Raw genomic sequence first — 20,253 nt, 5'->3', positions numbered from 1 at the left:
TTTGGAAGAAACAGATTATCTAGAACCGTTCCAGCATCATGTTGATTATCCTTATAGATGATCTGCTGAGAGAGAGAAATGTGAAAGTATAACCATGTACTTCTGGATCTCTGAATCACATTAGATAACTACTGACTGTGCAGTAATATTTTGTTGGACTGGCTGTATGGGTGATAGTTGGAATCACAATATTGTGTATTTAGGGAACTTGGTCAGCTTCATTATTAAGGTGTGGAGTATCCAAAGGATCCATTTTGTGACCTGTGTTTAATGTCAGTACGAAATTGCTTAGTGAAATAATTAGGAAGTCAGTTGCATCAGAGCTAGGTTCTAGTCTACTTTGAATTCTGTTATGGCATGATGAGGACTAATAAATTGAGGATGAATCCTGTTAAGATCCTGTTGTTTTTTAAGTATTGTTGTCAAACCGTCCTGTCTTGGCGCTTCACAAACCAGCCAGCAAGCAGGAACGTTAGACATATGGTAGTTTAATCACTCCATGCAGATTAAAGTCAGCACTGGGAGGCGCTTGCTCCCAGTGCCTTACATAGCCCATGCTCCAGCCCCACCCTTGTGAACACGCCAGCCCCACCCTCGTTAGCACCGCACTGCCCCACACGCCTCCCAAGCCACCATCCCAGGCCACCATCCGCCCTCCTACACCTGGGCCCCATCCAGTCTGCGTCCATCTATCTCACGGCCGGGCAATCAGCTGGGCGTTCCTTCTGCCGTTGCTGGGGCAGGCGGCTGCAATCAGCTGGGCGTTCCTTCTGCCGTTGCAGAAGGAACGCCCAGCATTTAAATATTTATTTAAATATTTAATCTCATCTTTATTTATAAATAATTCAGTCTTAAAAGAAACTTTAAAAAAGGGAAAAAAACATTCCCCCATATTTTACATCAGTCAAAACTAATGTGACAATGTCATGTTGTACAGATAGTTGCTACTTATTGACTACTTGTTCAGAGACTGTCTAAAGTTACAAGGGTGCTGAATTTTTAATTCTTCAATTTTGTTAATTTTGAATTTAAATTTGTTTATAATATCACAAATCACATATATAGATTATATTTATTTTATTTTTTATTTAAAACATTTATACAGCCACCCATCTTTCAGCAAACTCTGGATGGCTCCCAATCAAAAATTAAAAGACATATAAAATCATATTAAAGCTGTAAAACTCAAGTAAAAACATTAAAGAATTAAAAAGAATAAAAACCTGGTGCCAAATCAGTTTGATTTTCTGATCTTACAATGTTTGATGGAAAAGTCAGGGATTTACAGCCTTATGGAAGGCTAAATAGGTGGAGGCCTACTGAACTTCAGGCAGATATTCCGCAGATAGCCTGGCCCTGGGCCATATAGGCCTTTAAAGGTGATGAGCAGCACCTTGAATTACATTAGGAAATAAACTGGAAAGCCAATGCAGCTCATGCAACAGAGGTTTTACATGGACAAACCTAGGGGCCCCCTTTACTTTTCTTGCTGCTGCATTCTGGATTAATTGAAGCTTCTGGGTGGTCTTCAAGGGCAGCCCTATGTAGAATGCATTGCAGTAATCCAGATATTCTTGTTTTGCTTGCACGCTTTTCGTTTATTTTTATGTTGTAAATTGCCTAGAGTAGCCCCATGGCGAGATAGGTGGCAAATAAATTTAACAAAAACAAACAAACAAACATGAAATTATGAATACAGTTTAACCGAACTGCTTAGGCTTGCCAATATATATCCAGTGATTTCAAGATATCCATGGTGATAGAAAGTTTGATTGTTTGATACATGAGGAAATGCATCTCACCATGTTCTGCATACCTAATTTATAATATATAAACTGAACTTGGTTTAAAAGTTTTAACAGCCCAATTGGATTAGAGTCTATAGTAATTCACTATTGCCATAACGATCAACCCAAAACTCATAGCCATGGAGCAAAAACTGGTGACCTTGAGAGAATCTTACAAATTTGGAATCGTATGTTTATTCTTGGAAGTTTTTCCGACTGAATTTATTGCAACATTTCAGAGTAGACATATATAGAATTAATACTGTTGAAGGTGTTAAGGTTTTTAATGAGTGGTAGATGGCTGCTAGCAGCTAACCTTCTGAATTTTATTAGAGCCATTGCGACTTTTTCCATAAACAGGTTTTCTACTGTAACTACATTTAGAAAATTGGGAATTATTATTGCCATTATTTGCAGATTTATGTGGCCATATTAGACAACTGGAATATGTATATAACACTGTTGCATTTTTCAGTGCAGTCCTTTTTTTGATGAACAATGTCTTCTGTCCTATGAAATTATGTGGTTGTGTTTTCAATTATCTTTGTTCCATGATTTTGTGACTAATAGTGTGAAAAGAGAAAATGAGCAGCATATGTACCCTGACAGAATGCGTATGATTACATTTGTTTGGATGTTTTCGTTACAATTAATTAGCTGGGCTTTTTATGTGGCGTTTGTTTGTTTGTTTGTTTGACAAGATGCTTTCTACACACCTTTTGCTGCTGAACTGAGTTGGCTTTTTTCTTTCTGTTAAGTTCAGCAAACTGTTGCTTGCTCTTGCTATCCCCAGTGGTCTGGTAGTGAAGTCCCTTGGTGATGATGCTCTTGAATCAGAAAGCATACAGCCTATTTCATTAAACTTTCCTAATAGGTGATTCCAGGCCCTGTCCTACACATTTCTTCGAGGCAGGTGAGCAGGTGGGCTTCAGAAATGCATGAACAAATCAGTGAATTTTGATTGTTTTGCATAGTGTGATACATAAATCATCTCTTACTGCAAGCCATTAACAATAATCCAGAACAGCCACCACATTGAAATATCTTACATTTTTTTATTGTTTCCAGAGAAAACACACTGTTTCTTGATGGTAAAAGAAACATGGTCCCATGTAATTTTTGGGACAACAAATCCCATAAAGCAGCAGTGTCGTGGTGCTGGAGCTTTTAAAATTATAGTACAAAATTGTGGGCTATACTAAGTTTAGGCATAGTCAACAAGTCTTTGCTACCATTTGTCAGATTGATTCTTTCTGCAAGTATTTCGTTTTAGATGAAGACTAATATTAACAATTTCACATCACAACTGTGTTGAAACCTCGCTACAGGCCTGAGGTCTATGTAAAAGAAGCACTGAAAACCTAAGAATACTTATTTTGTATAGTTACACGCAGTACTTAAATTTGGTCTCAGAATAATGGGATTCATGAATGTTAAAATGATGCCAGCCGGTCATACACAAATTATTGTGTTTTATAGACTCAGTTTCATTTTCAAAAGCAAAGAAAGAAATCTACAGTATGTTTTAGAAACTGTATATATGCCTTTTTATAGTAAAACATTTTTTGGCAATTCTATGCAATATTACTCTTATCTTTTTATCTCATATGTTCATAATAGAACATAATTATGTTCTAATTACATTCAGTCTTAATTATATGTTTATTTTCTGTAATGCATGGAATATTACATGTGCTTCCAAAATAACATATTACTCAAGAATAACAATTACACAATTGTTTATGCAAGCTTATTATAATATAAGTGTGCCATATTGCTAAATAGAAAGCAAACTATGGATCCATTACCATAGTTCTTAAGGATTTTTTTAAATTGGTAAAAACTGGAACTTTGAATCTGTTTTATCATTCACAAAACAGAAGCAGATCTTTAGGCAGAAATGTTTAAAGTGTTTCCACTTTTAATTGAGCAGCCTTTAAGAAAGGTTTTCACAATTTTGTGATAGGGGTAAGTACAAATTTGCTAATTTCAATAACATTTTTTTCTTTTAGATGTGTGCAACTAGAAGCATGACTTGATTAGCACCTAAAACTCTTTTTAGAACTTAGAATAATAAAGTGAGTTGAGGTCCTAAACTGAATTCTTTTGGATTTCTTTTGAATTAGTATTAAAAGATTCCTTGCATATCATAAATGTCTGCTTTCATTTGGAAGGATATGTAGAATATTGCACCTGATTGTACAATTTCTAGCAAATTTTTGCAGCATAGTTTAAATTATTGAAGGATGTCCTATTTCTTCTATTTTTAACATGTCGTGTGGCAATTCTGACTAATCTGATTGATGGGAAGTGTGTTTTAATTAGATAAGAAACAGAAGAAGTAAACTACTAAGGCTAACCAATCAAATGATAATGTCTGGGTATTTTTTAAAAAAATAATTGAAGTACGTATGTAAATATATAAGTTGCAAATAAACACAAGATAATAGCTTATCTAAGCAGGCTAAAATTCATGGCAGATTGCTTGATGTTTATAAATTTCAGCAGTCTGTACAAGATATATAGTGCAATAAATGCTTGTGGGTTTTTTCCCCAGTTCTAAGGAAATTATCTGAGAATCAAAAATACATGATGTGATTAAAAGTTCTTAAAATGTGAAAGGCATAATGAAAAGCTTCCTTTTCCATTACAGTATTCAACTCAAATGCATTTTAGTTACTGAGAAATTTAGACCCTCTGGAATCAACGTAACATTCTTGGTTTCTTCTGCTGTTTCTTCATTTCCTTTGGATTTCTTCTTGCTGCATTTCTGTTACAAAGCAAACATTGACTTTATCAATTTTAACTTTTTTTTTCAGAACAAGCAGAAAGTATTGGCTTCAAAAGATGCAGAAAACTCAGTCACAGAAGACCTCGTAAAAGGGCAAGATTCTGGGGTGACAGATACTGGACAGTCCATTCAGTCTGAAGAAACATCAAATAGGACAAAGCAAGTAGAGAGAGAGCATGACCTTCAGCAGGCAGATAATTTGTCTGCAAATCAAATTGAATTAAACATCCCTTTATCTCCAGAGGCTTTAGCTGTTCGCCCACATGGGGACTATAATTTGGTGAATTCTCTGCTCAACCTTACCAAAAGCCCCGTGAGTGTCTATTTATTATAGCAGAATTAATATTGGATTAAAGAGGGATATAATTTCTCTGGTGGTTGTTTGGCTGCTGAGTAATCATGGTCACTACAGATCCACTTTAACCAAAACTCACAGGAATTCTCACGAAATTGCTGTTTTCAAACTGTGGATCAGGATTTCTAGTAAGTTGTAAGCTACTGGGGGGAGGGGGAGGCTAATGTCACACTGAGTAGGCAAAGTGAGAATGTTCTCCACACACTTTCTAGGCTTTGCTTCTCATTACCTCTGGAGGGAGGGGCTTTCATACAGCTAAGTCTGAGAGTCCTTGATGTATATGGAAGAAAGATAATTATTAAAAGCGGTTTATCCCTTATACAACATTAACGTCAACACCAACAAAATCATTAGTTTTCTTTGCATAAGAGTCAGTACATTAATTTACTATTTTCAGAAAGCTATACTTCAAGAGTTAGAGAATCACTATTGTAAGTTCCTTAAGTCTTGCTCTGAATGATGTCCTATTAATACCCAATCTGCTAAATAATGCTTGAAATTAGCAAGAACTTTTAGACCTTGTTAAAACTATCTCCATTTTGTTAGCCGTGTTGCCTGCAGATGATAGAAATGTGATGAAACCCATTTACTTTTTTTAAAGGTTAGTAAAGCTGCATTTGAGAATGCCAACTTCTTGTTAATTATTCTGTAAACAGAGTCAGTCCTGATTGTGGTTGTCTGTCTGTATAATAAATAAGTAAAATTAACCCTACACATACATTCATGCCATATTATGTAAACAATTAATAATCTACTATGTCAACCACTACGTTGTGTTTTAGCCTAGCTGTCATATTTTGTTTTAGACTAGGCCAGGGGTAGGCAACCTTGGCTCTTTTATGACTCGTGGACTTCAACTCCCAGAATTCCTGAGCCAGCATGGCTCAGTATGGAAACCTCTCCATTTCTCCTCAGCATGGCTGGCTCAGGAATTCTGGGAGTTGAAGTCCACGAGTCATAAAAGAGCCAAGGTTGCCTACCCCTGGACTAGGCCATGGAAACTATATAATTAGATGTGCATCATCTTTTTTAGAGAGATAAATAACCTTTATTGTCATTTTTTACTGTGGGCTCACTAGCACACATTAAAAATGAAATTCTGTTGTCTGCTCTCAAAAGTATACACATAAATAACACACATATAAACATGCTATATACATGTGTATACCTACACCCTTACATATAAATACATATACATATTAATTACTGTCCATCTTGAATACGTAATGGAAAGGGGAAGCTTGAGAGTTCACAAGATTGATGCTATATGGAACAAAATTGTGATTGAATCTAGATGTTCTGCTTCGGATACCACGTAGCCTCCTCCCAGAAGATAACAAGGAAAACAGGTTGTGAAGAGATGTGTAGTGTCCCAGACAATCCTGTGGACCCTGATCAAGCAACACTTATATGCTGTGTCTTGGCTAGAAGAGAGTAAACTGTCAATAATCTTTTCTGCCATCCTCACCACTCTCTGCATTGCCTTCCTGTCTGAAGCAGTGATGTTATCAGAGCAACTTAGTGAAATGTGTTATTCTTCCTTCACAGGATGGCCGAATAGCAGTGAAAGCTTGTGAAGGCCTCATGCTTCTAGTGAGTTTGCCTGAACCTGCAGCTGCCAAGTGCTTAACACAGAGTACATGTTTATGTGAACTGCTGACAGATAGGCTGGCCTCTCTTTACAAAGCCCTCCCTCAGTCAATGGATCCTTTAGATATCGAAACAGTTGAAGGCATTAACTGGGGGTATGTATTCTGTCCTTGCATGTTTGTATTACATTGTGGACTCTTGGACATGTTGTTTGAGTTATTTCTAAGCCATAGATTGCTTTATATTTATAACCTACCTTATACTTGAGATTGGTTAAAATTTAAATGTGTCTCAGTTGGAAAAAGTATCACTATCAATATAATAATGAAAATTATCTAAATGTTTAGAATTATTGTTTATCATTATGCTATAATGGTAGCAAACATCAAATATGTTTCATTTGCCTTCATTTCCTGCACTCTAGTTTGGACTCCTATAACTATAAAGAAGATGCTTCTGCTTTCCCAGGCAAAAGAGCTCTGATTTCATTTCTATCCTGGTTTGATTACTGTGATCAGCTCATTAAGGAAGCTCACAAGGTTTGTAATACTTGTATCAGTCATTGCCAAAACAAGTTCACAAAGCTATGGTTTGTAAATCATGAAGATGACATCTTGATATTCTCTGTTTTAGACAACTGCTGTTGCCATGGCAATCTCAGTGCGGGAGCGTTTTTTCATTGACGTGATGGAACCTCAACTAATGCAAACGTGAGTAATCTTCCATTGAAAAATGAACTGGACTTTCTCCCATCCTTTTATTTTTTTAACGAAGGAACCCACGTCATTCAATTTGTTTAAAAAATGTTTGTTATGATCAGTTCAGAGATTGGAATTCTTACTTCAACTGCCCTGTTGCATCGTATCGTTCGTCAAGTCACATCAGATGCCTTAGTTCATGAAATGGTTTACTTCATCCTTGGAGGGCAGCGGGAGCCAGAAAAACTAATGAATGTCAACAGGCACCCATTGCGACATCGCTTAATTGAGCACTGTGATCACATTTCAGATGAGGTAAGAAGTTCAAATTTAGCAAGTACATAGTGCTGTTGTGAAACAACCAGTGTTCAGATGTGTATTAATAAGTTAACTTTTAAATGGTGAACAGTTCATCTTTAGACACCAGATAAACGTGTGTGTGCGTGTGTGTTTGTGTATGTGTACATATGTATATATTGAGTACAATTGAAGGTTATACTACTGCACCTTCTAATAGTCTCATTTCTAAGTGGACAGACCACTCAGGATAAATAATTCAGAGTAATCCATAAAGTACTAAAAAGCAAATACTAAAAAGTCTGTATGCAATCCCTAGCATACATATGTGCTCCTTTTCCTATTTGACAAATATAGGATACTAGCATTTTGGGAGGTGATGCAGAGATGGGTAAGAGAGGAAATGGAAAATTATGAGGTAGAAATGCCTGTCAGCACTTTCAAAGGCTAGGCAGGTCACTGATAACCTAAAGTACTTTGCAGGTTTAGCAATTAGAAGACTAATATCTCAAGATTTGCCTCAGACTAGCAAGCCTGTAATATTCACTTAAGTGCTACTTTGAACTTGTGGCATGTCTTGTTTCCATTCTCTAAGCAGAATACTATAGAATAGAATATGCATGAGAAAGTTGTGGTCCTCCACTTGTTGAATTGCAACTTCACTAATAGCTATATAAACAAGACTAATTCAGTACTGGAAGTATGATACAATTTTCCATACCTAACCTAGAATAGTTCATTCAGATGGATTCCCAAAATAATTTTACAGCAGCTTTTCCGAACTTTCCATCTGTAGTGAGCCACCAAATTAGGAGATAGTAACAATTGTATTTCTCTGAACCAAAACCTATTTTCCAAGCACAGATTGCAGTTCTGAGTATTAAGTATATATATCTCTATGTGTTAGCCTCTACAGCTGTTCTATCAGTGACAAGCATAATAATACTGAGAACCCATGTGAAAAAGACAATTATCTTTTAATGTCTTTTTTCCTTTACTTCTACAGATCAGCATAATGACCCTCAGAATGTTTGAACATCTTTTGCAAAAGCCCGATGAACACATTCTTTATAACCTGGTTCTTAGAAATTTAGAAGAGAGGAACTATACAGAATATAAACCACCATGCCAAGATGATAAAGACGTGGTAGAAAATGGGCAGATACCAGGAGCAGTGTATGTTTTATTATGTTCTGAATTTCTTCTGAAGTAGCTATAATGTTTCATTAGCACTTTTTTAGAACTAAAATTATTTTAGTTTCAGGTAGGTTTATTTTAATAAGCAAATAATTGAGAATGTAGATGTAATGTTTGAATGTGTTATTTTAATAGGTGATGAGTATTTCAGAAGTAGTAGTAAAATCATGAATCATTTAAACAAAAATACTGCTGTTTAATGCAAGACATACAAATGAAGAATGTACATCTACCCATTTCATGGTAACCTTATCTGCAGCAGGATACCTCAAAGACTGTTATTCAAACTCTTGTCATCTCTGATTAGATTAATTTACTGGGTTTGGCCCTTGAAGACCATTGAAAAGTTACAGCTGGTCTAGAATGCTGTGGCTTGCATGCTTACTAACCAGTCTTGGTACTGCTATGTTACACCATTGCTGCAGGACTCTCCCAGGCTGCCACTATATTTAATTTTTTAAAATTATTTTTTATTGAATAATTTTGTTACAAAATAATACATTAAAAAGAAAGAAAAGTGATAAGTAATTAAGAAATAAATAAAAGGAGAGACAGAAAAGAAAGAAAAATGAAAGTTTTTAAAAAAGAGTGGTTTCTAATTTTTTTTTTAACAAAAGTCATAACTGCATTTATATTTTATTTTCTCTAAGGATACCTTAGAGAAGTTCCCTTTTCTCTACCTTTTCCAATACTCAAACTCCATAAATCACAAGTTCATTTTTTTCTATTTTTAGAAAAAAAATCTATAAAGCGTTTTCAATGACTAACAAATGTAGTTATTGTCTTTTCCGTAATGAAACAAGTCAATTATGCCATCTTTGCAAATACTGTCATCTTCACCAACCATTTCTCCATTGAGGATATTTCAGAGGATTTCCATCTTTGCTCATATACATTTTGCTGAAGTTAGCACGTAGAAAAACAGTCTTCCATAAGGCTTTTCTAATTGTCTATCCATTAGTCCCTACTAAAAAGTTTTGGTTTCAGTGGAATGTTAATGTTTAAAATGCTTTTTAAACTATATGTATTTGAACCAAAATCTTCTAGCTTTTTTACAAGTCTGTCAAGCTTGATAAAATGACCCTTCATATTTTCCACATCTCCATCATAGAGTTGAAGTACCTTTACACATTCTAAATAGTTTTTGGTATCATGTACCAATGGTATATCATTTTATAAAAGTTATCTTGTAAGTTGTAATATAATGTAAATTTCAGTCATTTCAGCCCACATATTTTCCCATTGGTCCCTCTATATATTATAACCAAAGTTCTTAACCCATTTTATCATATTCCCTTTAGCTTATTTTTCCATTCAAATTTCAACAAAAGCTTACACATTTTATATGTTGCATATAATTCAGTTTCAAATTTCATCTTAAGTTATTAGTTCCTAATGTCCTTTTGTTTACTTTGAATCTTTTTCTTAATAGAACATATGAAAGTAATTGAAAATTAAATCCCTCTGCAGTCAATGGATCTTTTTTCATCTTGCATTCTTTATATTCTTGTTCTGACAACTTTAGATGTGTTCATCATTTCTCTTTCCCTGCTTTTTCTTTCCTATAAAATTCTTCTTGTACTAAGACCCACAAAGACATTTTCAGGCATAGCCAGGGTTTGTATCTATTCCCTATTCTTAAGATGGCACTTGTAATATAGTGGTTTTTAAAGTCTACTTTAACTTTGATGTACCATTAAAAACCATGCCATCCAAATCTCAGGTCATGTCCTTCTATTTATAAAATTCTTTTATTTTGCGTAACATCCACTCTTTCATACAAACCAAACAGCAGACTAAAAAGTACAACTTCAAATCAAGAAAGCCTAATCCTCATTCTTTTTCATCTTGAAAAAAAATTACATTTAAGTTTTGTTTTTTCCCTTGCCATATAAATATCTAGATATACGGTATCTTTCTGCAATTTCTTAAATGATGCATTGGTTGTCAAAGTAGGCATTGTTTGAAACAGAAACATCATTCTAGGTAATTAATTCTGAAGTGGTTCACGCTTCAAATATTCTGATGGTGGAAAGGCCTATTTCGCAATTGTTTCGTGACAGAATGTTTTCATATTTTTACTCAAGCTATTTTTGGAACATGTTTAAAAAGCTGCTCATGAGTTGAAGGCTGTAGCTGAAAGGGAAAGGAAGTAGAAATTGTACAAGATGGATGTAATTTTTTTTTAAATTGCAGACATAAAGTTGTCTTTCAAATAGAAAGCATTAACTTTTCAACAAAGGAAACCCAAGTTCTATTCTTTCCTCATTTTGCCACAGAGACCTGGAAGAAGATCCTTTGTTTACAGATCTTTCTCCTGATACTATATTGTCAAATCAAGAGTGGCTTAGCGCTTCACCACCTACAACTCCCGATCATCCAAAAAATGATGGGAAGACTGAAGTCCATAAAATTGTAAATAGGTGTGTTAAATTTACTAATATTTGTTCTTAGGTCAGTAATACTGTAATACTTGCCTTAGGTTTCCACAATAAAATCCAATCCTTATGACTGGTAAAGTATGTATTTTATTAATTGTTTGCTATATTCATATATGACCTTCCAGGAGTAAATGTGATATTCACAGCATTTTTTTTTGTCTGGTTTTTCTCAGGAATGATCCTGTTTTTATGTGCATTACATAAGCATATTATTTAACAAATCTTGGTTTAGAATACTTTGGACGTAGTGGACAAAAGCTTTGCCCTTTATACATATATGTATGCTAAAATCTCATTCACTATTTTACATGAGCATAAAATCCCATTCCAATGTTATGCATTCATAAAATGCACATGAACATATTCATTTCAGATTTAACAACATTCTGATTTAGTGGGATACTCATTCCCCACATTACTCTGTTAAATCAAGAGTTTACTATAAGGTAGACCTGAAAGGTTTCATGGGGAGCAGATTAATTGATTACTTTTTCTGATGAACATTGAAGCTATCATGTGACAGTATGGGTTAGAGTTAGGGGTCTTGTAGTGCGTGTGTATTCATTGAGCCTGAGAGAAAATCGAAAAGATAGTGTTTTTTAAGATAGAGAACTAATAGATAGCTTTGAATATAATGAATCAGCCAGAAGGGAATGACTGACCTTCATTTCTGAGCTGGATTCCTGAATCTTTAATTTAGTATTTAAAGCCTGTTTTAATATATTCAAAATCACACAATTAGTTATAATTATAATTAGTTATAATTGATTATTCTGCAATATTCACTCTTCAACCGCTGCATTAAGAAAAATGCCAAAACTATTACAAATAGCTTCTTAGAGTACAGAATTACAATAGAAATCTAATTATGAAACCCTGAGAGATATGCCATTCGATGGTAATGCTTATTCCTTAAATTCATTTGAAAAATCAGCTAAATGTCCTTTTTGCTCTTTATGTCTAGCAGGGTTTTTTCCCCTTCTTAATAGAACCAACATAATTTGTTGCAATTCCAATGAACAGTAAGATCTCAGTCTTGATGGGATGTGCACTTGCAGCAGAATCAGAGGGGGAGGATTTTGCCGAGCTTTCCAAGGAAGGGGCTTTCCAAAGAAGGGGCCAAGGAAGGGGCCTAGATTGCCCAGTCTTGAGCTGGGGGGGAGGATGGTTGAGCTTAACAAACCCTAGAATCTATCATGATATATCTGATATCTTAGAAAGTTACAGCTTTAATAGAAAGTTACAGCTTTAGTTTGGCAAGATTCTATTAGTCTAAGCAAATAAAGAATTCTACCTGATTGGATCTCACTGTTTTGTCTCTGGGCTTTGTCCTAACACAGCCAGAATGTTTGGTTGAGACAATTTTTGTTTTTACTAAACCCAACATCCATTTTCCTAAAATAATTATTTTATTCATTCAACTATAGATTTCATTATCATTTGTAAATATTACACAATGATATTATCCATAATTTTAGAAAGAAGTCCTTAATAAGAAATTCATACAGGTTTTGTAAGTACTGTATTTATATTATTAGCTTGCTATTTTCAAGTGAAAAATTAACAAAAAAGGGAAAAAAGTCCAATTTTTAAAAAAATATACATTAAATTGAATTAGTTTATAAATTAAATTTTGTATAGCAAAAGAAAAGGATAGATTTCAACATTTGTGCATATGTATATGTAAAATTGTGTGTATTACTATGAATGCTCTTTTAATCATCGCACGATATCGATTTTTTCTGTTTTTAATTTATATTTGGTTTTGCTCTCAGAAGGGCATATAACTTGATGGATAGGAAACTGAAATAAATATTGTGCCAACTGAAATAACAATGAGTGTATTAAACATTGTTTTCCAGTAGTGCAAAGTTTCTGTAATCAGATTGAATGAAAGGCCTCAAGAGATTTCTTTGTATTCAGTTCCACAGCAATCCATGTAACTAGTTAAATAGTGTTTGAGTTGCTCATTGTTGTGAAGACATAGAAAGAATTTGTTTTAAATATATCTTTGTTTTGTATATATTTGCAGTTTTCTCTGTCTTGTACCAGATGAAGCCAAATCTTCATACCACGTAGAAGGAACAGGTTATGATACCTACCTCAGAGATGCCCATCGACAAGTAAGTACAGTAAAGACATAAAATGATATTTTATATATATGATGGTTTCAGACAAGGGGGAAGCAAAAGCCAACTTAACATGATTACATAATGATGTGACAATTTACTTTATTATTTTTTAAAACCAGCAACCACATAATAGTACATTTCATTCCTTATTTTATCTATCAAGCAGCATGAACTGAAGCAGTATTTGATTAGTAAATGGACATGGTGTACATTAAATTTTATAGCATCCTAATGTGCCTCAAGTTAGTACCTTAATTTTTCTTCATAAGTGATATTTGCGGTATAGTATTTAGTTGTGTATTCTTTAAATATATAATTGTAGTCTGACAAAAAGAAAATAGCATTTATCAATTAAGTTCAATGTTTTTTACAATATTCTTAGAAGGATACTGTAATGCAGACAGACAGATAGATAGACTTGCTTATCGCTATTTTGGGATTTTTTAAAGGGATCTTTAAAAAGTAGTTGATTATTCAAGTGTTTCCTGTAGTTACTATTTGTTTTTTAATTTATTAATTAGTAATCACATGTTTCCTTCTTTAGTTTCGGGATTATTGTTCCATATGCTTACGATGGGAATGGCCAGGATCTCCTAAATTGTTGGAAAAGTGCAATTTAGAAACAGCATTCTTTGAAGGACATTTCTTGAAAGTTCTCTTTGATAGAATGGGCAAAATTCTGGATCAGGTAAATCTGCATTTTGTGCTGCTTCCTCTTGTGATATAGCTGTTTTTAGGCAAAACATACCTAATGGTAGGGTAATTAGTACAGTTGCATTGTAGAGAGTGATTTTGTATACTTGAGAATTGATGAATGTTCCTAAACTCAGATTTTTTTAAAAAAGGTCTTTCCCCAAATAGAAGAGCTAAGAGTCATGAAATCTGAACAGGCTAAAGGGAGAGGATAGTATAAATTGTTGGTATGTTAGATTATACTAAAATAAGGGAAGCTAGCTGCATTTTTTTAAGCCTAAAATGCTAATCTAAATCAGAAAGGAAATATTCTTAAACATCCATTTGAGATTAAATGAAAAACTTGATTTAATTATTTTAACAATAAGTCTGTGAACATTTACTTACAATTGAATACAATTCTACTGACATAAGACTAATGTTATAAAGCTAATGCAACCCACAGTGAAGGAGAGGGGATAGTTCCATGTGAGCGGCCAGTAAGCGCGCCTGCCACTCACTTAAATGGAGTGCACGTGCACTCGCCTGCTGCTCGCACAAGTGAGAATGCACATGCTCTCGCGTGCCGTTTCTACAGCCCAGTTGCAAACTCCTTACGGCCTACTAATGGGCCATGGCCCACAGGTTGGGGACCCCTGTTATAAAGCATATGGCACGGTGGTTTCCTGCAGAGGCAGGATCTGCTTTTTGGATCCATAAACGGCATTTCAGTGTTCTGACACAACATTGTATATGCTGTTAATCCATTAGTACTGGCCTCTTGAACTGAATAGTTGATGTTTTTCCTGATTTTCTTTTACATAGAAACTGAAATTCTGTATCTAGAACTTCAAATTACATGATTTTGCCTATCTTTTTTTTTTTTTTTGCAAAAAGTGCTTTATTTCTTAAGTGCAAGATAGTTCCTGATTACAGATTTAACCCATGTGTTCCATGCATGTTTTCCTCTTGTTCTCAAGGCCAACATCCTCTTGATGCTTATACCAACATGTTAATATCAATAGTTTTTAGCTAATCACAAAATGTTTTCAATATTTTATGTAACTGGAACGTCTCAGAAAGCTCTAAGCGATCTGTGTGCAGCCACCTAGGCTGAAAACTTTTTGCTTTCTGTAGGATTTTTGCAGGACTGAATCTCTCTTACTGTTCTATAACAACTGTGAAACAAAGGATAAAGTGGACATTTTGCTGATCCAAAAAAATCCATTGCAATAACTATAGATCAAACTATTTCTAAACACAATCTTTCTTACTAGGTTGCTAATATAATAACATTGGCATATGAATGTTCTCTTGAGCCATAGACAGGAGATGGAATGCTAACAAGCAAATGAATGAATGGTTGTACATTAGGAAAATTACTTTGTTCCATCACCCCAATTTCTGAGAATTTTACCTAATGATAATCTTCCCTTGATTATGCTAAAATATATTAAAGGACCAGAAGTAGAGACAGAAAGAAAATACAAATTCTTTGTGCTGCACTCAGCCTGCTATTAGCATTACAAGAGCAACCATAAGAATCTCTCAATCACCACAAATGATCATCAGTATAGATGACAGTTGACTGGTGTGTTGAATAGGACATTTAGAAACCTTCTGTCCCGCATAGTCTAAACAGAAATAATTGATCCATTGTACACCTTCTGTCTCTTTTATGCTTACAGTTTGATAGTTTTAAATAAATTATAGCCCTAAAGAAATAAAACTGAAATCTCAGCCATTGGCTTTCTTTGAGTAGTATAATGACTTTTTTTGTCAAACAATTAAAGCCATGTGCTTGCATGATTGATAAAAATTACTCATTGTAAATCTTGTGTATGGTTAAAAGCAAAGCTAGTAATTTTCTGCTTCTTGTATCTGTGACAATGAATGTGTATATTTGGGAAATGTCTTCTTTTCTTTTTACCACACAGCCATATGATGTCAATCTACAAGTCACATCTGTATTGTCCAAGCTTTCCTTGTTTCCACATCCACATATTCATGAATACCTTTTGGATCCCTATGTAAATCTGGCTTCTGGCTGCCGTTCTCTTTTTTCAGTCATTGTTAGGGTAAGTATGCCATCTGATCAGTCTCATAGTTGTGTAAATGTTAATGGTGTTGCTGCTGAGCAGTTGGAAATGGAAGGCAGCTTTTATTCTTGTTAATGTTCATCATTTCGTCAACGCAATTTCATCAGATGGACCAGAGTGGGAATTTGATAGGGTTCTTGGGATCCATCTGTATTACATGATATGTACAATACTTCAGAAAGTTGAATTTTGATTTCTTATCGCCAGATTCAGATCCATATAATTACACTGACTCTTTGCTTCGTTGTGTTCAATATTTTGTGGATAATATACAGGTTGTTGGAGATCTAATGGTACGGATTCAGCGCATACCTGATTTCACACCTAAACTTCTCTTGGTTAGGAAACGTCTTCTTGGGTTAGAACCTGAAGGGCCTATGTAAGTATATTAATTGCCAGTCAAATACAGATCATTTCCTAATGACGTTGTGTGACTTTTTAAATCTATTCGTTATCTTCACTTTACAGTGTTGACCACATGACATTACTTGAAGGTGTGATAGTATTAGAAGAATTTTGTAAAGAACTGGCTGCAATTGCATTTGTGAAATACCACTCTTCATCAGCACCATGAGCATCAATCAAAAACTTCACAATTGTGTAGTGTTTCGGTGAGAAATGGGTAATCAATTTTCCCAGGCAAGAAAGCAAAAAAGCAAAACATTGCCGTACATTTGGAAAATTTACATGGGACACATTCCAATTGTAGAAGTGTTTCATTCATTGGCAGAGGCAACTTGGAAATGCAAAACAGACGTCCTATCATCAATCCAAGGGATACTAGCAAAAAAAAAGTTCAGCTTCAGAAGTTATATAGATTGGGACTTTAATTAAAATATTTTCTTTTAATAACATTCTGGAAAGTAGGAATTTTTAAATAAACACACACACACAAAATAGGCTTCATAGGTTTTAAATAATAGTTTTTTGTCATAGCTAAGGTGTGTTTTATAGCTAAGGTGTATTTTATCTCTTTATTATAAAAACCAGTAAGCAATTATATTGTTTTAAAATATTTCAGGCAATTGGGAAAACTCAAGAAGTTTCAGACTTTATAAACATGAGATTTTTTCCTGTAATCTTTCACATTCTTTGAATACTTTCTCCCTAGTGATGCCAAGTTTAGACAGGTTTATTTGAATAACTTATTCATTATCTCTTGTTATGCTACATATAATTTTTATCTGATTTGACTGAGACATATTTTGTACCTATTTAGTGTTGAAAATTCATAGGTTTTGTGCTGTTAAATTACTTTACTATCCAATTAATTTGAAAGGCTTATCATCTACCACAAGGGATAATGAATACGTTATTTTACTCAGAATCCTTGAAGGCTGTTACAAATGAATTTACTTCTAGGTGTGGTGTTAATGTTTACAGAAAATCATTACAAGTCTGAGAGAGTAAAGAGCTCTTTATTTTGGCATACCAAATAATCTAGGGTAGATGGCAAACCCAAATGCTCTTATTATTCATCTCTTCTGATCTTCCATGAACTGGGAACTCAGAATAATTACAGACAAGTACATTGTCTACCCTTTATAATATTTTTATTGGTTTTGATCTCTATGTGAAAGAGTTGGGGTTGATAGACTCATTACATGGGGGGAAATGGTCCCTTTATATCACTTTTACTTTATTTGTAGCACCATGAGTACAACATAATCAGATTTAATCCAAAAGTTTCCTTTTTTAAAGTTTTCAGTATTTAATGCAATTTTAAAGTTCTTCCTTCGTAATAATTTCCTTACATGTTTGCTAATTATTTCAGATATTGTTTGGATTGATGTAACTTTGTTGGAAGGAATAGCTCTCTGATTTGTATTTTAAGAAAAAAACCAGTATCTACCTGGTTATAATGTTGCAGAAATTTGCCAGGGATGAAAACAGATTGCTAGAGAACAGTGTAACTTTATATTTAAATAAATTAAATGTAGGGATTTACATTGTGAAAATTAAAATAATGTGAAAAAGTTGTCTAATAGGGCTGCCTCTCCACATTCAGAGGGCTTTGTTTTTCTTCATGAATGTTTCTGAATTTGGCTGTTGAATTTGATTAGAAAAAGATAGACTCAGGAAATAGTTTTATGGAAATAGGTCCATCTATGAAGCATTTAAATATTATACAGGTATAAGTAATTTATATTGTTATTATAGATCTTTTAAATATAGTGGAACTTGAGTAAATGCATGCAAACTAGCCATACTCTTAAATTTTGGGTAATGTTCTTCAGTCTTAGGGAAATACTACCATTTGAATGCTTTAGCCATTTTGTGCTTTGTTGGCATTGTACTTTTAGCTGAAAAGTATAGTCCATGTTGTCCAGATAAATCATACTGGACTACACAGATATCAAAGTGCCCCAAAGTAAGAAGAAAGAAATTCTTGTTTTGCTATTAGAAAGATTACAGAAAATATCTAACATTTATATTCATATCTTCTAAAGCATTACAATTAATGCCTGAATTGTGTATGCCATACACATTAAGGAAGTACTAAATATGTTAATTTTGCCAGTAAATTCCTGACATATTAAGGAACCAAGACTTCTTTAAGACTTACAGTTTAGGAGTTCTTTGCCATAATATGCATTTCAAAGCTAGAGAAATCTTTTCACATTCTCTATTCATTAAGTTGTTTTGTGTATCCATAAAGTTTAGAAGAAACATTTTATTTTTCTAAAAATAGATAGAATTTTCTTTCCAGAATGAAGCTCTTTTAATCTTTTAAATATTTTTAATTTCTATGCACTTTTTTTTTTTAAAAAAAAAAAGCTAGTTATTTTCTTCCTTGAATTGTTTGAATTATGTATGTCATGACAACCGTCAGCCTGAAGTGTTTGTTGTGTGTGTTCATACATGTGTATATGGCTATTTATTATTCACACAGGTAAACATACAATACGTTCTACAGAATTACCATTAGGGTTAAAGAGGTCAGAGGTATCTATTTGGTGCTTATTGCCATTACAGATACAGCATTGTTTATATGCATGAGTGAATGAAGAAAGCTGGAATTTTAATTTTTATCCTAGATGCACAGTTATGTAAATAAAGGACATTTTTCATCTTTCTGCCATGAAATGTATCTATGTTAGATTAGTTTCTGATGTTGAATATGTAATAACATGAGAGAATGAGTAGGATAGCTGTTTCTTTTTAAACTATTATTATAAGTGTATTAGTGTAGTAAATCATATTTTTTTCTTTGTTGCATTCTCTTACTATTATTCATTCGTGCAATTTCAGAGTTGTGATGCAACTTCAGGCTGGTTGTACATTACCTGTTTACATATGTATATTTGTATATTAATGGACTAAACCCTAATATTTGCTTGCAGTGTTACCAGGACAAAGATCCCAATATTGTACAATCATTATGGTATTTCTTTAAAAATGGCTGCTTTCTAGGAGTTGCTGAATCTCTTATCAGTCTTAAACTAACATCCTCATTTAACTTGTTGATACAAACAATGCAAACACTGTATTTTCATTGGTCACTCAGTATGAAAAAAATTGATTACTATCATTTAACAAACACATCAACATAGCTATGATTAATAATCCCTATGCCATGTTGCCTGCTGTACCGCTATGAAAATTTCTCTCCTTATCCATCCATGAGTTGAGTTCCACACACTGCTCCACTTTATATCAAATGTAAAATGTTCCTCAAGCCCTTCCTACTGGATTTTGTCTAGTCTGAGGATACTGTTTGCCAAAGTTTAATAGATTCTTGAGGAGCTGCTGGAATTGCCACATTATAGAACAATTATAACTTATGTCATACGATTCAGTTGAAAGATTTTTATGTTGAAAATGTGCATGAAGGACTTAAAAGGGATATTCATAAAAATAAAAAAAATGTAATTTAAACAAGTGACTGCTTATTTTTATAGTTTTCCCTTTTCTATGGCGAATGACTGCCAGAGTAAAAAGATTTGTTTTCATATCTTTGGTTTGTCTGTCCAGCCTCTCAATTCAGAAACTTTCAGAGCGAACATGGTGATCCTGCAGATATTGGTGGCAGCCGTGATTAGCTTTATTTCCTTCCATGGTTTTACTGGTTTTTGAATAGCTATAAGAGAGCAGAATGTTGATTTATCTTATTATTTACCCATTAGCTTTTATGGGAATAAAGCAGGCACGAAGTATAGATTTCTGACAATCTCAGAAGTGCATAGATTGAAT

The 20,253-nt window shown here is 33.9% G+C and overlaps 1 protein-coding gene across 1 annotated transcript in view; it reads left to right on the top strand.

The window, feature by feature from the left end:
* The window catches only part of FAM160B1 (family with sequence similarity 160 member B1), a 34,001-nt gene extending 14,095 nt beyond the window's left edge, over positions 1-19,906 (top strand). Inside the window, exons 6-18 of the mRNA XM_015815817.1 lie at positions 2,662-2,700; positions 4,607-4,891; positions 6,482-6,678; positions 6,948-7,062; positions 7,157-7,233; positions 7,344-7,536; positions 8,525-8,694; positions 10,995-11,138; positions 13,189-13,279; positions 13,833-13,976; positions 15,898-16,038; positions 16,335-16,438; positions 16,528-19,906. Of these exons, the coding sequence (XP_015671303.1) occupies positions 2,662-2,700; positions 4,607-4,891; positions 6,482-6,678; positions 6,948-7,062; positions 7,157-7,233; positions 7,344-7,536; positions 8,525-8,694; positions 10,995-11,138; positions 13,189-13,279; positions 13,833-13,976; positions 15,898-16,038; positions 16,335-16,438; positions 16,528-16,633 (1,806 nt within the window). The 3' untranslated portion in view covers positions 16,634-19,906. The remainder of the gene's footprint in view (positions 1-2,661; positions 2,701-4,606; positions 4,892-6,481; positions 6,679-6,947; positions 7,063-7,156; positions 7,234-7,343; positions 7,537-8,524; positions 8,695-10,994; positions 11,139-13,188; positions 13,280-13,832; positions 13,977-15,897; positions 16,039-16,334; positions 16,439-16,527) is intronic.
* The last annotated feature ends 347 nt before the right edge of the window (positions 19,907-20,253 follow it).

The sequence above is a fragment of the Protobothrops mucrosquamatus genome, unplaced genomic scaffold (genome assembly GCF_001527695.2).
Source record: "Protobothrops mucrosquamatus isolate PMUCROS unplaced genomic scaffold, P.Mucros_1.0 scaffold378, whole genome shotgun sequence".
Lineage (NCBI taxonomy): Eukaryota > Metazoa > Chordata > Lepidosauria > Squamata > Viperidae > Protobothrops > Protobothrops mucrosquamatus.
The sequence above is the reverse complement of the archived record's forward strand: the minus strand, read 5'-3'. Positions and strand labels throughout refer to the sequence as shown.